The sequence below is a fragment of the Anopheles coustani genome, chromosome 2, assembly GCF_943734705.1.
Source record: "Anopheles coustani chromosome 2, idAnoCousDA_361_x.2, whole genome shotgun sequence".
NCBI classification, from domain to species: Eukaryota; Metazoa; Arthropoda; class Insecta; order Diptera; family Culicidae; genus Anopheles; species Anopheles coustani.
In genome coordinates this window covers 39631374-39649475 of record NC_071289.1, presented here as the reverse complement: position 1 = coordinate 39649475, position 18102 = coordinate 39631374, and the positions used below count along the sequence as shown (strand labels likewise).

General features: G+C 38.6%; 3 protein-coding genes across 3 annotated transcripts; 2 read left to right on the top strand and 1 right to left on the bottom strand.

Annotated features, from left to right (window-relative positions):
- The first annotated feature begins 12723 nt into the window (after positions 1-12723).
- On the top strand, positions 12724-14111 carry LOC131263556 (peroxisomal membrane protein PEX13). Its single transcript, XM_058265769.1, has 4 exons — positions 12724-13152; positions 13232-13462; positions 13529-13737; positions 13803-14111. Exons 1-4 carry the CDS (start codon positions 12833-12835, stop codon positions 14051-14053), a joined length of 1011 nt encoding a protein of 336 aa, XP_058121752.1. The 5' UTR covers positions 12724-12832; the 3' UTR covers positions 14054-14111.
- Positions 14112-14664: 553 nt separating this feature from the next.
- LOC131262691 (4'-phosphopantetheine phosphatase) lies at positions 14665-16262 on the top strand. Its single transcript, XM_058264750.1, has 5 exons — positions 14665-15044; positions 15109-15314; positions 15389-15531; positions 15601-15892; positions 15964-16262. Exons 1-5 carry the CDS (start codon positions 14779-14781, stop codon positions 16152-16154), a joined length of 1098 nt encoding a protein of 365 aa, XP_058120733.1. The 5' UTR covers positions 14665-14778; the 3' UTR covers positions 16155-16262.
- Positions 16239-16905, bottom strand: LOC131262692 (iron-sulfur cluster assembly 2 homolog, mitochondrial). Its single transcript, XM_058264751.1, has 2 exons — positions 16765-16905; positions 16239-16699 (listed from the first exon to the last, which is right to left on the bottom strand). The coding sequence occupies exons 1-2, from the start codon at positions 16788-16790 to the stop codon at positions 16297-16299; spliced, it is 429 nt and encodes a 142-aa protein (XP_058120734.1). The 5' UTR covers positions 16791-16905; the 3' UTR covers positions 16239-16296.
- Positions 16906-18102: the final 1197 nt, after the last annotated feature.

The following is an 18102-nucleotide window of genomic DNA, read 5'->3' as shown; positions in this document are numbered from 1 at the left end:
CATAATCACGCATCTCCTACACTTCATCTTGTGTCGCATCCCTGGCTAACTATGCCCTATCAGTAATTTGATTGAAACGAGTCCTAACTAACCTAACCCTAACGAAATACATGGTACTCTGACAAACTCTACCCTATCAGTTATTTGTTTGAAACGAGTCCTAACTAACCTAACCCTAACGAAATACATGGTACACTATCCCTGCTTAAGTAGCCATAATCACATCTACACTTTATCTTGTGCCGCATCCCTGACTTACTATGCCCTATAACAGGGGTCGGCAAAGTCCGGCCCACCAACCAATTTTATCCGGCCCGTAATAAAATTTTAGTGTTTCATACAAAAACTTCAACCCATTTTTTATAAGATTTGTCCACGATGTCAGGTTTGTTTTCTTCCCAAAAATGAAGATATTGTTCAACGAGGTGTTCCTGTTGTATGTTGAAAAAACCATCAAAATACAACGAAAATAAGAATTAAAATGTTTAAAAATTGTTTAATGATAAAAATTCAAATATTTTATCTTACCATTTGTGTAAGTCATTGTTTAAGGTATCCGGCCCGTAGTTTCGGTTTTCTATTAATCATCTGGCCCTTTTTAAGAAATGTATGCTGATCGCTGCCCTATAATGACACACGGACGTTGGCTGGCTGGCTGGCTGGTACTGCAAACGTCCCTACGAAGTCATCTTATGTAGTGTCTCCTGGCTAGGCTGAAATAGATACTGAGTTAATGCAATTGTAAAATATAGTATAGGATTGCACGAGGAAGGAGTACCAACCGTGTTTCAGCCGTGGGACGCTTCGAAGATGGGCTCAACTATAAACATTTCATAGTGTTGTTTGGGGCATTAAATTATGCAGACATAAAGAAGCCATATTCTCAAAGGATACATCAACAGGTCATCTAACAGACAGTCACCACTGTAGCCACGAATACTATTGAACGTGCCAGGACTGAATATCTCAATATGTTTTTTGCAAGAAAAGACACTCTTACAGAAATATTGGCAACTGATTAAAGGAAGAAAGACACCAGAGCAGCGAATGTTCATCAACTGATGGAAGTAAAGACACCAGGGGAGGGCGGGAAAATTAACGTCTTCTAGAGTTGAAATATTATGGATAAATTCTGTTAACCGGTCTGCGCGGAAATTGCATTTTCCGGCCGCAATCAAAAAGTTATGTAAAACAACACAAGTTGTTACAATGGGAATTTTTTTTCTGCTGTTAAATTTTTGTTGCTCATTTTTATAATTCGGAATCGGTTGGTGATTTGGCCGAACGTACGCTCCAGCACTTGCCGCGCCCGAGAAAACCTCTTGTTAAACATACGCCGTTCTGGTGTGTCCTCAACTTTAAATGGGACCAGCATTTGTTCTGATCCTTGGAATGCTTTGTCTCCAACAAGAACATACTCAGAAATTCCCTCTGGTCCTGGCACGTTTACAGGTGGCATTCGTTTCACAGCAGTTTAAAAACTACTGGATCGATAGACCCGACCGTCCGCCATCCGACCTGGAGCACCGACATTTGAAAACACAACTTCACAGTCTGCATTCACTAATGCCAGCCAAACAATACTACGAAAATGTTTATAATTCTCCAGCATCTTCTCTTTTCCTTTCCGGGCAGCCACTGGTACGTGTATTCCATCAATGGCTCCCACGCAGCATGGAATGTCCCACTTTTCTTCAAACTTCGCTGTAATTGTGTCCCATTCATGTTGGGAAACTTCGCTGCAATTGTGTCCCATTCATGTTGGGTTTGGGGGAACTGAAAAATGTGTACCTTAATAAATTTGGCATGCAATACAACAGACTCGAAATTAGCACTTACGCGCAGAAATTTGTTCATAAGGGCCGTTTGTCACCAAGTCCGGTACCGTTCGCCCGGTTATTAGATAACGCAAAGTAGCTGCGTATTGTTCCTGTGTGGATAACTGTATTCCACCTGATGTTTTTCGTGGAATATAAGGCGCGCAAAGATTGCACAGCAAGGCGAACACAGATGGCGACATCTTCAGATAGCTTAAAAATGTTTTCGGATAAAGACGAGCCGCCAGCTCCACGAACCGCATGTGGGACAGATGCGGCCGATGTTGAATTACCGACGATTGTCCATTAACCTGAGGGACACAAACGATATTATAATGTTAAAAACAACGTAAGCCAAGTTATAGGCCTTAACATTTTGGTGACGGGGCCCGTGCACTCTCGGGGTAGCTTGGCGTAACGTTGTTTTTAACGGAAAGCGCCCGTCAACCAAGCGTTAAGCCATGAACAATTTTAAGTATGATAATTGTCGTCGAAGGAAGCGAAGCCGTAGACGAGGCGCAGCGCCAGTAGGTCGGTCAGTAGGGATCGAAAAAAGCCGCCGACGAAGCGAAGCAGTTACCCGGGCAAACACCGATAAACAAGAAAGTAACCTAGTTACAGGTTTATATTTTGTAAAAAAGCGTATCGAACGAAAAATAAAGTTAGTAATCTACAAGCGACAACTCACCTCTTAGCTCCTACGTCGATGGAAGTGCCACCTGGGAGCGCATCGTGCGCAAATTTCTACAATAAATCATTCGCAGTGGCAGATTATCCTATGGGTGGAGTTGGCGGCCGCTAGGGGCCTCGCCGGTCAGAGAACCCCTTTAAACATACTACATAATTGAGAGTTAACCAAGATCGTGTGTGCAAACGACCGATAGAAGTGAAGAATTCTTGCAATTCTTACTAGAAATTACCATATTACTACGTACAGTTTGGTAATTATTAGCGACATACAAGTTAATTAACCACTATAAAATTACGCAAAACAAGCGACTTGTTTTGCGTAATTTTATAGTGGTTAATTGTTGAAAGTGGAGCAGTAAACCGTTGAAAATTAAAAAAGAAGAAGAATTTATTCATTTTCAAGAAAATGGTTTGGGTCAATTTATAAGAATTAAAATGGTTCGAACTTGTTTGACAATGAAAATGCAGACTCCTCAACCGTCTCTAGGAGCACCGGAGATCCTGGAGCCAGAAACAACTACCATGTCTTAAAACCAACATAAAACTGAAATAATTGTTTCAATTTCAAATTTTGATTTGGAAACTGTTGCAACATGAAAACTAATCTTTTCCGATGTTTTCATTGACCACGTAATGAAAAAAACCTGCAGATTATGGCAATATCGAGAGTTCTAAAACCTCTTTGTAAAGATGGGGATGACGTTTACTGCAGAAAGTTCAATATAGAACATTTTTGACGAAAAAACCAACGGAGCATCAGAAGAAAGCACTTGGTTGTTATTTTCGGAAACTACCAAAGGTGTTAATTATTACCCATGGATCAAAAGAACACATCACATCTATTTGTAACTTGTACTAAAGGTTTAGTATACCGTATTTTATCGAGTATGGTGCGCAGACGAGTATAGTGCGCACCTAAACTAAAACAAAAGTATTGAGAAGTTCATCTTGGTTACTTGCTAATGGGTAACTTCCGAATATAGTGCGCAGATAGTATTTGATTTTATTTGAGAAAAAATGCACACTATATTCGATAAAAAACGGTAACCCAAACTAAAGACACAAAGTTAATAAATGAAAGAGGAAAGAAACACAATTATTGGAGAGAAGTACTAAGATCTTATAAAAAACTGGAAACAAGAAGTAAAAACACAATAATTATGGATATTGCAAACTGTAGAGCACAGTCATTTGACGTTGCAATATGTCTGCTAAATACTTGAGCCTTCGCGCAAGCATTAAGCGGAACAGTGCAGGTACTATGAGTGGAATATACCATGTGCAAATCACTCATAAAATTCAATTTTTAATTTTACAGCTACAAATTATAAGGCAGCAGTGCAATTTTTTCAGCTAAAACGCATTTTTACCTCTTCAACCCATCCTTGGAAAATTGTAACAAAAAAAAATGAAAAAGGAAAACAATCATTCAATGACTCGGTGGTCAACTAGAGTCGACGCGGTCTTAGCTTTAAAACCCGGGTTTGGAGAAATCAAAAATGCATTGCTTAAAATTTGTAACGCTAAAGATGAAAAAGCAATAACAATAGATGAAACAAACACGCTTCTCCATCAAATGAATAAATATGAGGTTGTTTTAATGGCCGTAATTTGGAACACGCTGCTTCAGAAAATAAATGCTACAAGCAAGACGCCTCAAACAGTTGAATGTGAGCTATTGCAAGGATCAGTGTTCATCCAGAGTTTTCCCGCAGATTTTGCAAATGTAGGAGTAACAGCTAATGATTCATCTTATAGTTCAGTTATTTCAGAAAAAAATCGTGTGCGTAAGCGAGACAAACACAAATTTTCTATCAATTAGGAATTTGTAATTAATACATTCTATGTCATTTGTGATAATGTAAAATCTCTAACATTACACCGGGCTAAGAAACCATTTAAATATTATATAGAATCTGTCCTTTGATGACAGAAAGAAAATGTTAAAACTTTTGACTTAAATTTATAAAATGTCATTAATCACAGCATGCTTTTCATTGCAAAATATAACAATAATATAATCATACAGTAGATATTTAATGCTGGTTAACATAATGTTATATATTAAGGTACCTTGTAAATTATACTACACAGGATGGGCAGCATGAACCAATGAGTTTGGCCGCAAAAATGAGTTTGAAACGGAGGGGCCCCCCTCCGTTGGGGGGTCCCCTCATACCGCACCACTAGGTTGATTGCGTTGCCGAACTAATATATCACCAATTGCATAAATTTAGGTATATCATCGCACAAGAAAACGAAGGCAGGGGTCTCATTTATTCTTTCATCGATAAAAGTTTGACACGACACCTAATACGAACAATTCACATAACGGTATTTATATCACCCATTGTATACCTTTAGATTGCATTGTATACCTTTCGTTGCAGAATAGGTGTAGCTACAATCTAAACCAAGCCAAATCTGCCAAATGCTCCAAATGCAAAGAAAATTATCTCACCAATTAACTCCAGCATTCAAATGCAGCTTCTGCAAAAACGAGTGTCGCCAGGTTACCACTTGAGCATTCTACCGGGTAAAAAACTCTGGAAAATAATACTGTTGCCCCCTCACATATAACACCTTCCTATCACTAGAAAAATTATGTATGGAAACACATACCAACCTTATTTCTAATCCAAAACCGACAAACTAACTACTACTGTCACTCTACTACCATCAAAACAGACCAACTAACTACTACTATATATCTCCCAAAGGACGAACCTCTATATAGGAGTTCGGACAGAGTCGATACGCCTCTGAATACGTGAAAGTGAACATAGTGTTCGAATCAACGTAAGAGGATATACCCCGAAAGCGCAAAACAGAAGAAAAAGAAGAAGTATATGTTCCAGCCTTACAATTTCGTACAGCACTGCACGATTTACATAAATGTGCGTCACCTCAAATCGAGAGAAATAATGTTGAATTTTAACTTTGAAGAACACGTTAAATATATAATTACGTGAGGCACACATGCAGAGGCGGATCATAGGGTAAGCAAACTAAGCAGCTGCTTAGGGCCCCGAGTTATCGAGGGCCCCATCATTTACCCACCTTATTTTTCTTAAATTTTAATGTTGAAATAATTTTATTATTTTTCAAAAAAAGTTGCATGTCTTATCAAATGTGTGATGAATTTGCGAATGAATTGGGCTTTGATTACGAAAAGGTGATCAAACGTCGCATTTTTGAGTTTTTTAAAGTTAACATAAAAAATACGGGGGGTCCGCGACAGCCGAGCGGTAGCGCCGGTTAGAAAATCGGCCCATGAGCGCCGAGGCTCACCACCTCGACGGCGTGGGTTCGAATCCCAACCGAGACCGGACCCTCCCCTGTCGAAGAAGATAAAAAATACTGATGAACTAACATATATAAAAGCGAACAGTGTAAAGATCATTTTGCAAAAGAGGATAATCCTCAAAATAGTTTGCAGATAATGCACATGGGCTAGCAAAAGTAATGCCCTGCCCCAAACATAGTTATAATACTTTGCATTGCACTAAGCTGTTATTTTACGAATTTTTTGATAAAAATATTCGGTATTCAAAAGACTCAATAACTAATTAGATTAAAATGTAACACATTAAATTATTCATCAATTTTGTTAATAGAAAATACTATTTGTGAAAAATGATTCTCTTGGATAGTTCGCAAATATGGTTTGGCGTGAAATATGATTTTGAAAACAAGGCTTTTAGCATTTAAAACATGGGATAATATTGAGGAAAATGTTAGTTTGTAATGTAGTTGAAATATAATGTTGAATGGTGAATGCAATGTTTGCTTGTGGGGCCTTCAACTTGTAGCTGCTTGAGGCCTCTAGAACACTGAATCCGCCTCTGCACACATGCCATATGACACCATCAGACGCCACGTGTACCACCGGCAGGCACCACGCGCAGATAGAAGACGCCGACTCAGCGGAACCACCGGGACGCGCACCACGGGTTGCCAGGGCCAGTTAGGGAATAAGTAGTTCAGTTTAAGCAACTCCTGAGATAGGACGTAGTCAAGTAAGAAATAAAGATTATTATCTTTTGTTTTTAATTGAATTCCTCGTTCATAAATCATAATATATATCTCTCCGAGACCTAACTTTGATACTGCAAAGATCAAAAACGACCTCGAAAATCTTTGTACTAGACTACAAACACCCTTTTATATCTTAGGCGATTTAAACGTCTCAATCATCATGACCTGTGTGATAAGTTCAGACTATCCATGCTCAAAACCGGGGAACATACGAGAACAACATCACCCACGGTTCCAGGTAGTGCCCTAGGTATATCCGTATGCCCTGGACACTCAATTGAAGGTCTCCAAGACCAATTCGGCAGCGAATTTGGAGGTCATTTAAGATTGCAATGCCGAAGGCTTCCCATCCAACCAATCCGACACTAATGACTCTCGGCCTAACATAAAAGATAGACTGGGTCAAATGCGATAAACTTATGACCGAAAAGTTCAGTATCGCGTCTCCAAACTCCTCCCTAGCGGAAGATTGTAGATCCTTTGGAATAGTTGTAAACGTATGTGCAATTGCATTTCAAACAATTGAACAATCAACAAAAAATAATTTAACAATACCTTCTAACTCCCCGGTGGGACCTAGAGTAAGGAGATATTCTCAGCTAAAAATAGCTACTGGTCAAAAAGCTCCACATAAAAAGAACGGTTTGTTTTAGCTGTGAACGACTTATGATTTCTTATAAGGAGCACATTTTAAACACTGGCTATAATTACTTATGGATTATATATTGAAGTAGCTTTAAGTTGGATTAATAAAGCAATGGTTCCAACCAAACGAACTCCACATAATCATATATAGAGAAATAATCCGTGGATATCATGACACCCACGAAGAACATACCTGCTGTGCCTGCAACGGTTGTTGGTCCTGCTCTTGTTGCTCCTGGTGTGCTTGCAACAGTCGCTGGGTTTGCTCTTCTATTTGCTGCTGTTGTTGCTGAATCTGCTGCCATAGTAGCGTATGAGCCTTCTACTGGATGCTGCGTTCTTGGAGTAGTTGTTCAATTTGGTGTTGTTTTTGAGCAACTTGTTGCAGCAGCTCTTGTTTTGTCAGCCGATGAGCCTTTTGCTCTTCCAAAAGTTTCTGCTGCAGTATTTCCATTTGTTTCTCCTTTTCAGAAAGTTGTTTCTCTATCATTTTTATTTGTTTCTACTGCTGTTCTTCTTTAGTGAGGCAGTGAAGCTGCTGCTTTTTAGTAGGCGAAGCCCCTTGTGCGGCCGAAGTGGGCACTCGCTTCTGCTGTACATTGGGAATTTGTGGAGACATATTTTCTGAAAAGTAAAAAACATCATCAGAAATCCGCAAAGTGTCAAAACGTAAATTTAACAAGATAAATTTTAAGATGAAGCAACCTCGGGGGCTTAACAGATTTATGAAAAAAATTAAGGAAGCATTACCACATCCAGATTAATAGTCAGTAAGTGTTAATGAGTGTGTAGAAGTTTTTAACAACACTAACGTAGGCTTATAGCTCATTTCACTAAATTATTCATCTCGAGGGGTTTTCATTCCATTTTTCCCTCATACTACCCAAAGAATGAATTTAAAAATATTATGTACCCAAGTAATTTTTATGTTTTATCATGGTTCTAAAGATGCCGAATCACTTAGTATAATTTTAAGAGTAAACATTCTTATTAAAAGCTGTGATAAAACCTTTATAAATTGACCAAATATGGTTATTGATCCGATACAGAATAAGGAACCTGACATCACCATAAAACTTAAAAAGGTTTTTCACACTTTAGTTGGTGCAAATCGGCCCTAAAATGTTAAAAATGAAAAAAAAACAAACGGAGAACCTTATTTACCACAGAAAAACTCTTTAGTATACGAATTTAACTAATTCGTTTCTCGGTTTAGTACTTACAAACGACTTCCACGATTTGTCTCGTCGGTGGTCAACTAGAGTCGACGCGGTCTTAGCTTTAAAACCCGGGTTTGGAGAAATCAAAAATGCATTGCTTAAAATTTGTAACGCTAAAGATGAAAAAGCAATAACAATAGATGAAACAAACACGCTTCTCCATCAAATGAATAAATATGAGGTTGTTTTAATGGCCGTAATTTGGAACACGCTGCTTCAGAAAATAAATGCTACAAGCAAGACGCCTCAAACAGTTGAATGTGAGCTATTGCAAGGATCAGTGTTCATCCAGAGTTTTCCCGCAGATTTTGCAAATGTAGGAGTAACAGCTAATGATTCATCTTATAGTTCAGTTATTTCAGAAAAAAATCGTGTGCGTAAGCGAGACGAACACAAATTTTCTATCAATTAGGAATTTGTAATTAATACATTCTATGTCATTTGTGATAATGTAAAATCTCTAACATTACACCGGGCTAAGAAACCATTTAAATATTATATAGAATCTGTCCTTTGATGATAGAAAGAAAATGTTAAAACTTTTGACTTAAATTTATAAAATGTCATTAATCACAGCATGCTTTTCATTGCAAAATATAACAATAATATAATCATACAGTAGATATTTAATGCTGGTTAATATAATGTTATATATTAAGGTACCTTGTAAATTATACTACACAGGATGGGCAGCATGAACCAATGAGTTTGGCCGCAAAAATGAGTTTGAAACGGCGGCGCGCCCGCATCGAGCGCAGCGAGCGGACTGCGCTAGGTCTGCGGTTGTTGTTCGAGTTGCTGCTTATGCAATTGATGTCATTGCAGTTGCTTCTGTTGCTTTTGTTGCTGCTGTTGTGTTTGTTGATGCTGTTCCTGATAAAAAAAGAAAAACAAATTAAACTTAATGTAAACCACCATTTTCAATGAGAAATCAAACTTAAATTAAACTACAATTTTCCTTAATGCGCGATTTTCAAAGCCTTATTGCATGCGAAACCATCAATACCTTTCCAAGAGAATCAATTTCCTCATAAATTCAAGTTAGTGCATCAATCTTCATCAATTCAATTTATTCAATGCAGATAAGTTGGACTACTCTCGCAATTTTAATATTCTTCATAGACGAGTATTTGTTGGAAAGTGCCGAATAAAAGTGTTCGATAAAAATAAAAAAATAGAAAAACTTAATAATAAAACAAATTAAAAACTAATAAGTTGATATTTTACTAGCACAAAAGTATTCATCTAAATTTACCGCCTTCCTTTGGACTTTTCTGAATCTAATTGATGGCAGATTGCACATGTGACATATTTCAATTTGAATGAAATCTAGTATACCACGGCCCACGGGAAATAGCGGAACCGACAGAGCCGTTTTTGTTGGGAAACCAGGTCCCAATGGGACCGACAGTACTTTTGTTAAGGAGGCGTCGGGACATGAACAAAAAATTGACAAAAAAAGGCATTATTTTACCACTTTTTTGCATTGTTCTGGAAAACGGAAACAAGGAATGTTTGAACATGCAAGCACTGCTCACTATCTACCGTCGATGGTCTATGACGAATTAACGACTTAACGGAAAGTAGTGAAAATGAACGGAGCGCTTAATGTGTTAACTCGGAATGTCCAGTTAGTTCACATCATAGATCGAAAGGCGTTAGAGACAACCTTTGAAGAGAAAAACGAATCGTTCGATTGCATGATGTATGCAAGTCTACCAATGAGATAGCAAAACTTGTGACCAGACCTCGTTTTAAAGCTCAATCGACAATTGATCGATCAAAAACATTCGACAATAAGTAACGAAAAAGTCGGCCACGAACTTTAACCATATAAAAATTGTAAAACTGTAATGCAAACAAAGAACTTGGCTCCAGCGATGAAATATGGTGATGGTTCTGATTTGGTGTGGAGGTGCATGAGTGCAGCAGCATTGGGGCAGTTGCACTTCATTACATTCAAATTTTGAAAGACAATGGCAAAAAAGGCTCTAAGAATTTCGTACTTGAAGAAAGATTCACAACTCGATTTGCGGAGATGATTCTATTCGTAAACGGACAATCTCTAACAAGGATGAATTAAAACACGCAATGCAAGAAGAATGGAACAGAATACAACCCACCGGTACGGCAAATTAGGTCAATTCCATGCAAAATAAATTTTCCTCTACAGGGATACTATGTGGACTCACTGTACTTTCATTCACAAACGAACGAACGAAATTTCACAAACTCATCACGCTTGCCATCATCACGGGCAAAAGGACCTCGGGTCCCAGGGATTGCTCCTCGGGAGCTGCCACAAGCAAACTGCTTACCGTATGAATCCCCTCTGCCTCCGACTGGATAGTGAACTTTTTAATTTTTTCTCGGGACATTATCTAAAAACAATAATAAACACAATAAGTAAACTCTCACTCCTCCGTGAAGGTGCTACGCAAAAGGACACCAACCGGGATTGATCCAATTAACTTTAACTTTAAACTTAAAAAGGCACGGTGACGCAATCGTTTTTCAACAAATTGTTGTTCTATCAAACAGCAACAAATGTATACCGGAAACACCGTTTCGGTGTAATAATGCAAGCATTTGTTTGAAAAAAAAGTCGGTGGAGGAAAGTTTCATACTCGGTGAGAGTGTGTGCGTGGAAACTGAAAATTCGTTGAAGAAAGCTGAAATATTTCGAAATTTGTCATTGCCACGCAACAAAATGTTTCCGCCTTGTGGCACTGTCCATAATTGCAAATTCTCGCATAACTTGCTAGTTTTTGAACCGATTTTAACAATTGACCCCTCAAATGAAAGGTCTTGCAAAGACAAACATCTTGTATCAACAAAGATTCCACCTTTGAAGAAACGAGGTTTTTGAAATAAACTTTTGAATGGGACGAAGGTACCTAGATACCTTGGTTCGTATTTTCTGCTGAAATAACAAATTTGTTAATAACTTTACAACTGCTGAACCGATTTGTACATGTGACCCCTTAAAAGAAAGGTCTGCTCAAGACACGCAACTTTGTGTAACAATAGATCACTCTATATTTTCTAGTTTTTGAGAATATTTATTTTTCGAAAAGCTTCGGAAATCTATCGGTTCCGGTGGAACAAGGTACTCAATACTTCGAATAGTCATTTAGGCAAAAAATTGCCAAATTGTTAATAACTTTTGATTCTTTGTACCGGTTTTCACGATTGACCCCTCAAATGAAAGGTCTGCTCAAGACACACAACTTTAACGATAGTTAGATTTTCCAGACTACTTAGTTTTTGCGAAATGATTTTGTATGGGAAAATGGCCGAAAACAGCCAATGTGCCAATAACTTTTGATTCTGTTGACCGATTTTTACGACAGACCCCTCAAACGAAAGGTCTTTTGCAGACCAACAAGTTTGCAATCCCAGGAAAACAGAGTTCGAAAGGTCCCGATGCGCAATCTCTCTCTTCGAAAGAGAGATTTGGCGATGTTGCGAGAGCATTTTCAATGCTCTTTTCTCTCTCAAATTGTGCGCATAGTGGTGAGTAGTTTCTTCGGAACTGAAATGAAACAGCTCCCCCTGGGAGCGGATAGTGATAGCGATCCAGATGGTCCTGGGGACCATTCACAAGCTCGATTTAGCCTTTGGATCAATTCAACCATTGATTGTACAATTGTTAAAGTAACACATCATATGAAAAATCGGTAAAATTGGTAGGCACGCATGATATGATGGATTGGGACTCGGATTCGAAGATCCGGATCTCAGAATGGATTTGAATCGAAAGATTCGAATCCCACAGGGATTCAGTTTTTCCATCACTAATTCAAACTTTATGACAGTTATCCAGGCGGATTCATTTTTTCCAGCTGACGTTAGATATTGACAGTTAACTAAACTTCAGAAGTGAAGTTGAACTGTTGATAAATAACTATACCTCCGATAAATAATTCTTTTTATACGCTTTTTCCAAGGTGTATAAATTAGAAGGTGAAGTCGTCCAGTGTAAAATGACATTTCATGACTTGACATAACACTTCTGGGGTATTCATATGGATTTTGAGGGGGGTATCGGAAAAGGATTGGGCTTTTGACATAACTCTTCTCAAATATGGCACCCCTTCTAAAGCGACATAAAGTCACCTTCTATATTTATACACCTTGCGCTTTTTCTACACTTCTTTCAATTCCCTTTTTCATTAATGTAATGATTTTGTAATTTTGAAAAGTCTATGACAACCAAGTTCAAGGTTGTTAGTTATTGTGTTTGTTTGCACACTACTCCTATATGAATCTTGGGTAATGTCGTGATTTGTCAAAGCGTATCTAGCGTACAAAGTTCAAGTGAAAATATAGGGGTTCAATAATTGTGCAGCAAAACATCGTAGGAAATTGAGGGATTTGTGTGACTTTTTAGACAACCCAGATCTTGGGAAAGCCGTGACCATGGTTTCCAATTTCCGCAACCCAACACTCAACGAGGAAAGGATATTTGGCAATCCCAATATGATAAGTACACCATCAGGTATGATTCCGACGAGCCATCCACCACCCTTACCACCTAGACCACAGTTCCTCGGTGGTGGGGGTGATACCATGTTTGGCAATCGGTACGGCTTCGCTGGAACATCCGGATATCAGGGATACAGTCCCTACGGTGGATATTCTTCTATGGACTATTATGGGCACAGAGGCTACGGAGGATACATGGGACAGGGCTATGGTGGCTACGGAAATCCGGGAGGGTTTCCGTATCCCGAGCAGAGGTATGCACGATGTTTATGTTTGAAAAAAAGTGTTTGATGTTTTTCGTTTTTGAAAACCAATCCATAATTGCTTTTGCAGATTTATTCAACTAGCTGAAGAAAGTTCTCGACCAGCATTCCAAATTCTCGAGTCGTTGGTTGGTGCAGTTGGAAATGTAGCCACGATGCTAGATTCAACGTTCTTTGCCGTAACCAGCTCGTTCCGTGCTATTTTGAGCGTTGCAGCTAACTTGGCGCACCTGAAAGGCACATTTGCACAATTCTGGTCTTCTCTGGCAATTGTACGAGCAGCTGTGTGGTTGTACAAAAAGTAAGTATAACGAAATATGTTTATTTTTTCTTTTGGATGTTTATAAGCTACCACATTTTTTTATAGATTGCTGTATAAATTACGGATAACTAAAACAGACCCAACAATGGAAGCTTTCAAGGAGGCTTTCCACCTATCAAGCAGTAATGATCCTGCAGCCATTTCTAGTGGAAAACGTTCATCATCGCTGGTAGCTGCACTTTTCATGGGTTTCATGCTATCAGTTCCTTATATGTTAATCAAGCTTTTCGCTCCTAAATTGAAAGAAGACAAAGGTAAGACACGATGGCGTAGGCCAACATTGAAATCCCTTTGCTATAGGTTCTTTCTCTTTCATTAGAATTAGCAAACGCCAGCTTGTGGAGTAACCCACTGGAGGTGCAGGTGCTACACAACTTCGAAGCGTCCAATGCACAGGAATTGTCGATCCGAGCTGGACAAATGGTCCTCCTGGCACCTAAGCAAATACAGACAGATAAGCAACTTCTGAATACCGGCTGGGTGTTGGCGGCAACGATGGATCGAAAAACATCCGGAATCATTCCACTAAACTATGTGCAGGCTATAAAACAACCTTTAGAAACACAATAACCTCCATATCCTGTTGGTTCGGTATAATTTTATGGGTAAAAATAAACGACAAAAGTAATCTACATATCCTTCTTGTAAATTTGATGAATTTGTTAGGTTAAACAATTCTGATGGAATCATTCCGCTTTATCTACATTCAGAGCTATCCTCAAGGGATGGTTAAAAATTGACTTAATTACCGATCCAGCGTGTTATCTGCAAACCCAACATCAGACGCGCTTATCAGATACAGGATAAATTTATTAGACACAGTCGTCATTGTCATTTGCAAAGTTTGTCGAGTGGAAGTGTAGTTTTATCTTAATTAAACAAATTGTTTCCTAAAGCCAGTAAAAGGCACGGGCACGTGAGTTGTTTTTAAATCTTCGTCGAACATTTTCTTCTCAAAAGTTGCAAAGGCTTTATTTGGGACATTTTTGTGTTTATCGTTGCTAGAATAATTTGGTACTTTTGGCAACACTGGTTCGCAAAAAAAAGTCGACAAATGTGACAGTAACCGCTGGTAAAGCGAGAGAGAGAGAAAGTTTATTCGTATAGAGTGCAAGCTAAACAGAGACGGCACTATTTTATCAATGTTATTATATATTTACCGTTCCGTAAGGCAGAGATTGCTAGGATGGTTAACGCGTTATTTTAATGATTTTTTTGTAAAACTACTCAACTTATCAGAGAAAAGTGACACGGGGATTGAAAACGGAATCGCTAATCGTACGGTGAACTAGAAGATGTCCATGCAAACTAATGCAACGGCCGAAGGCTTTACACTGTGTTCACTGCTAGCAAGTGCCGACAAGTACCATCCGGATACGCTGGATCTTAATCAGGATCTTGAAGCAAAGCACTACTGGTTCGGGTGTTTCACCAACATGGTAATGAAGTTTGAACGACAAGCATTGGCTAGCCAACCCAAGGATAACACCGCTAAAGAGCGTGCACAGGCTTTCCGGGAAAGTTGCATCGATGAATTTCACCAACTGCAAAATAACCAAAGGTGATAACAAGTCTCCTATCCTACGGCAAATCCAATCAATGAAGAAATCATACTTCGTTTTCAGTGGGTCCACCTCGTTAGGAATCAGAAATCTTTTGGAAGTGATGGAAAGCTCTTTGCGAAGGTATGGATTCGATGATCCGTGGAAAGAGCAAAAGACGATTGAGAACAAGGCATCGGTTGGTTTGCTAAAGCAACGACTATTGCAGCTAGATACCATATCCAACGATCGGGAAAAATGGATTGAGGTCGTCCGAGGAGTTCTAGCTGGTAAATCGATAAATTTTTCTGAGCTATGATGTAAACTTAATGTATTTTACCATACTTTTCGCATTTATTTCCAGGAAATATGTTCGATTGGGGTGCCCAGGCTGTGACAAAGATTTTAGAAACGAACAATGGCTTTGGACTACAGCAGGCACTGGAACGAATACAGAAAAGACCGTGGCTTATAGATGATTTGGACTTGTGGCTAAAAAGAATAGAAGTGTGTAGTCGATTTTGCATTTTAAAAGTGAAGCCTATGTTCAATGTTTATCTTGTTTTACCATTTTAGAATGCGCCACATCAGTGTGCTATCATTTTTACCGATAACGCTGGTATAGACTTTGTGCTAGGCATTGTGCCACTGGTTCGGGAGCTTTTGAAGAGAAACACTAAAGTGCTGCTGTGTGCCACAGTTAATCCTGCAATAAACGATATCACCTACGCCGAATTATTCACCGCTATCGAGGACTGCTGTAAGCAGTGTGATATTCTGCGAAAGGCTTACCATGTGGAACAGCGGTTGTTACTACTTGGTAACGACCAGATTGGACCGTGCTTGGACTTCCGGATGCTCTCGAGAGGTGAGCCAAATACATGGGCTAAAAATCGGTTTTGAGTGGAAAGTAAAACTTGATTCATTTTATAATTCTAGATTTGTACGACGCAATACAGCAGAATAACGTAGACCTTTTGATCATTGTTGGGATGGCCCGTGCGCTGCATACCAATCTCTACGCAAAGTTTACGTGTGAGGCATTGAAATTAGCCGTTGTGAAAAACGAATGGTTGGCCAAACGATTGGGTGGAGAAACATTTTCAGTTGTTTGTAAATACGAAAGGTAATAACGGTTCCCCGAAGTAAACTAAATAGATAACAGAATAGCTACGCTGTAACATAAGAAATTCAGAACAAACTATAAATAAATATTAGACACGTTGTTTATATTTTAACTTGCATATTTTAAAGCTACATTTTCAAACAGGTCTAGTCCAACTTAACTGCAAACGAAGCACCACAAGAACAGCCTTGTTCTGCCTTTGGATTATTGATCACCCGAAATCCGGAACGTATGAGCTCCGTATGATAATCGATCGTTGCACCGCTCAGAAAATCGATCGATGCGTTATCGATAGCCACCTGTACCCCATCCCGCCGTAGAACGGTGTCGTCTTCGGTAAGTTGCTTATCAATTGAGAATTTGTATTGAAATCCCGAACATCCGCCTCCTTCGACCGACACCCGCAGAAACGCATCATTTTTGCAGATTTCCTTTAAACGGCTGATGCAGGTGTTGCTAAGCTGTATTTGATTGGCTATGGCTGCAGCTTCAGCGGCTTTACTTGAAAACATTCGCCGAAAGCCTTGCCTCGCGACAAATGTACCTAGGCTAGAGAAAAGAAAAAGTTATTCTGTTGCTATTGCCGTAGCGTTTGTTGTCATTTCTGTACATACCACCGCTGTGCTAGAGCGTTCATCATGCTTCGACTATTCGACAATGATCACGGGATAAAACTAACAATTTTAGATCATATCATGGCAAAATTGCATAAGTTGGCCAATTCGGCAAGTGCACCGATTATTGTTTACTACGCCGCAATTGTGTTATGACAGAAGTCAAGGTCTGTTAACATAAGGCTTGGTTATAACTTGTTGTCGAAGTCGATTGTCAAACCTTAGATTTATTGTTCACAGCCGGTTCTTTCATCATTTTTTTCATTTCCGTTATATTAGAATAATTGGATTGTGAAAAACATGCAAATGGTTTGTAATATAATAGAAAACTTGGAATAGAGCTGACCCAATTGAACACAAACAAGCAAATAAAGCATACCATGGGAACCGTGCAGCGCGCTTAAGCAGCCTCCAGTACAAATTTTCATGCCTTGTCGACTGCAAGCCAATTTGTATTGCAATTCAATTTTTTTGTTTACAGAAGGAGTTGGTTCCTTCTTTATCAAAACCTACCATCTGCTTAACATCAGCAATGGTGTAGCAGTAGGAAGTAAAATAATGCACCATTCTTCTCCGCGAATTAGCTGTTTCTATGCAATACACTGTCGGATAAGTGCAATAATTTTATTAAAAAATGTTAACGAAAACGAAAACACGCATACCTGGTGTTTCGTATAATCAAAAATTCCAGTTCTTTTTTACAAAAATCTTAATATGTTATCAACCTGCCAAATCTTTACGAAGTCGAACAAAAAGTGCTTACAATAGAGCAGGGGTAGGTAAAGTCCGGTCCGTAATAAAATTTTAGTGTTTCATTCAAAAACTCTAACCTAATAATCTAAAAATTTTATAAGATTTGTCCACGATGTCAGGTTTGTTTTCCAAAAAATGAAGATTGATATTTTTCAACGAGGTGGTCCTGTTATATGTTGAAAACACATCAAAATGCAACGAAAATAAGAATGAAAATGTTTAAAAAAGTTTAATGATAAAATTTCAAATATGTTATCTTACCACTTTTTATGTAACTTTACTATTTAGAAAGATGATACTCCATAAACAAGGGTACTACTTTAAAAACATTAAGTCATTGTTTAAGGTAGCCGGCCCGTGGTATCGGTTTTGTATTAATCATCTGTCCCTTTTTAAGAAATGTATGCCGATCCCTGCTGTAGAGAGTTAGAAAAATTAATTATTGCTTTGGATTGAAATACCTTTTGAAGTTGATAATCAATAAAAGTGCGATACGTTAGATCTGTTACTTCCTAAAAAAAACGTTAGGTTTCCTGAGGCGTTACATTTAAAAGGCACCTGGCGTCTCCATCAATACTCATCGCC

What these genes read in the sequence shown, in the direction of transcription:
- LOC131262691 (XM_058264750.1), top strand. Translation starts at nt 14,779, where the DNA reads ATGTCCATGCAAACTAATGCAACGGCCGAAGGCTTTACACTGTGTTCA. An exon ending in CGTCCGAGGAGTTCTAGCTG is followed by an intron (nt 15,315 to 15,388) that starts GTAAATCGATAA and finishes ATTTATTTCCAG; the next exon opens with GAAATATGTTCGATTGGGGT. An exon ending in TGTGGCTAAAAAGAATAGAA is followed by an intron (nt 15,532 to 15,600) that starts GTGTGTAGTCGA and finishes TTACCATTTTAG; the next exon opens with AATGCGCCACATCAGTGTGC.
- LOC131263556 (XM_058265769.1), top strand. Translation starts at nt 12,833, where the DNA reads ATGGTTTCCAATTTCCGCAACCCAACACTCAACGAGGAAAGGATATTT. An exon ending in GCTGTGTGGTTGTACAAAAA is followed by an intron (nt 13,463 to 13,528) that starts GTAAGTATAACG and finishes ATTTTTTTATAG; the next exon opens with ATTGCTGTATAAATTACGGA. An exon ending in TAAATTGAAAGAAGACAAAG is followed by an intron (nt 13,738 to 13,802) that starts GTAAGACACGAT and finishes CTCTTTCATTAG; the next exon opens with AATTAGCAAACGCCAGCTTG.
- LOC131262692 (XM_058264751.1), bottom strand. Translation starts at nt 16,790, where the DNA reads ATGATGAACGCTCTAGCACAGCGGTG. An exon ending in AACGCTCTAGCACAGCGGTG is followed by an intron (nt 16,700 to 16,764) that starts GTATGTACAGAA and finishes TCTTTTCTCTAG; the next exon opens with CCTAGGTACATTTGTCGCGA.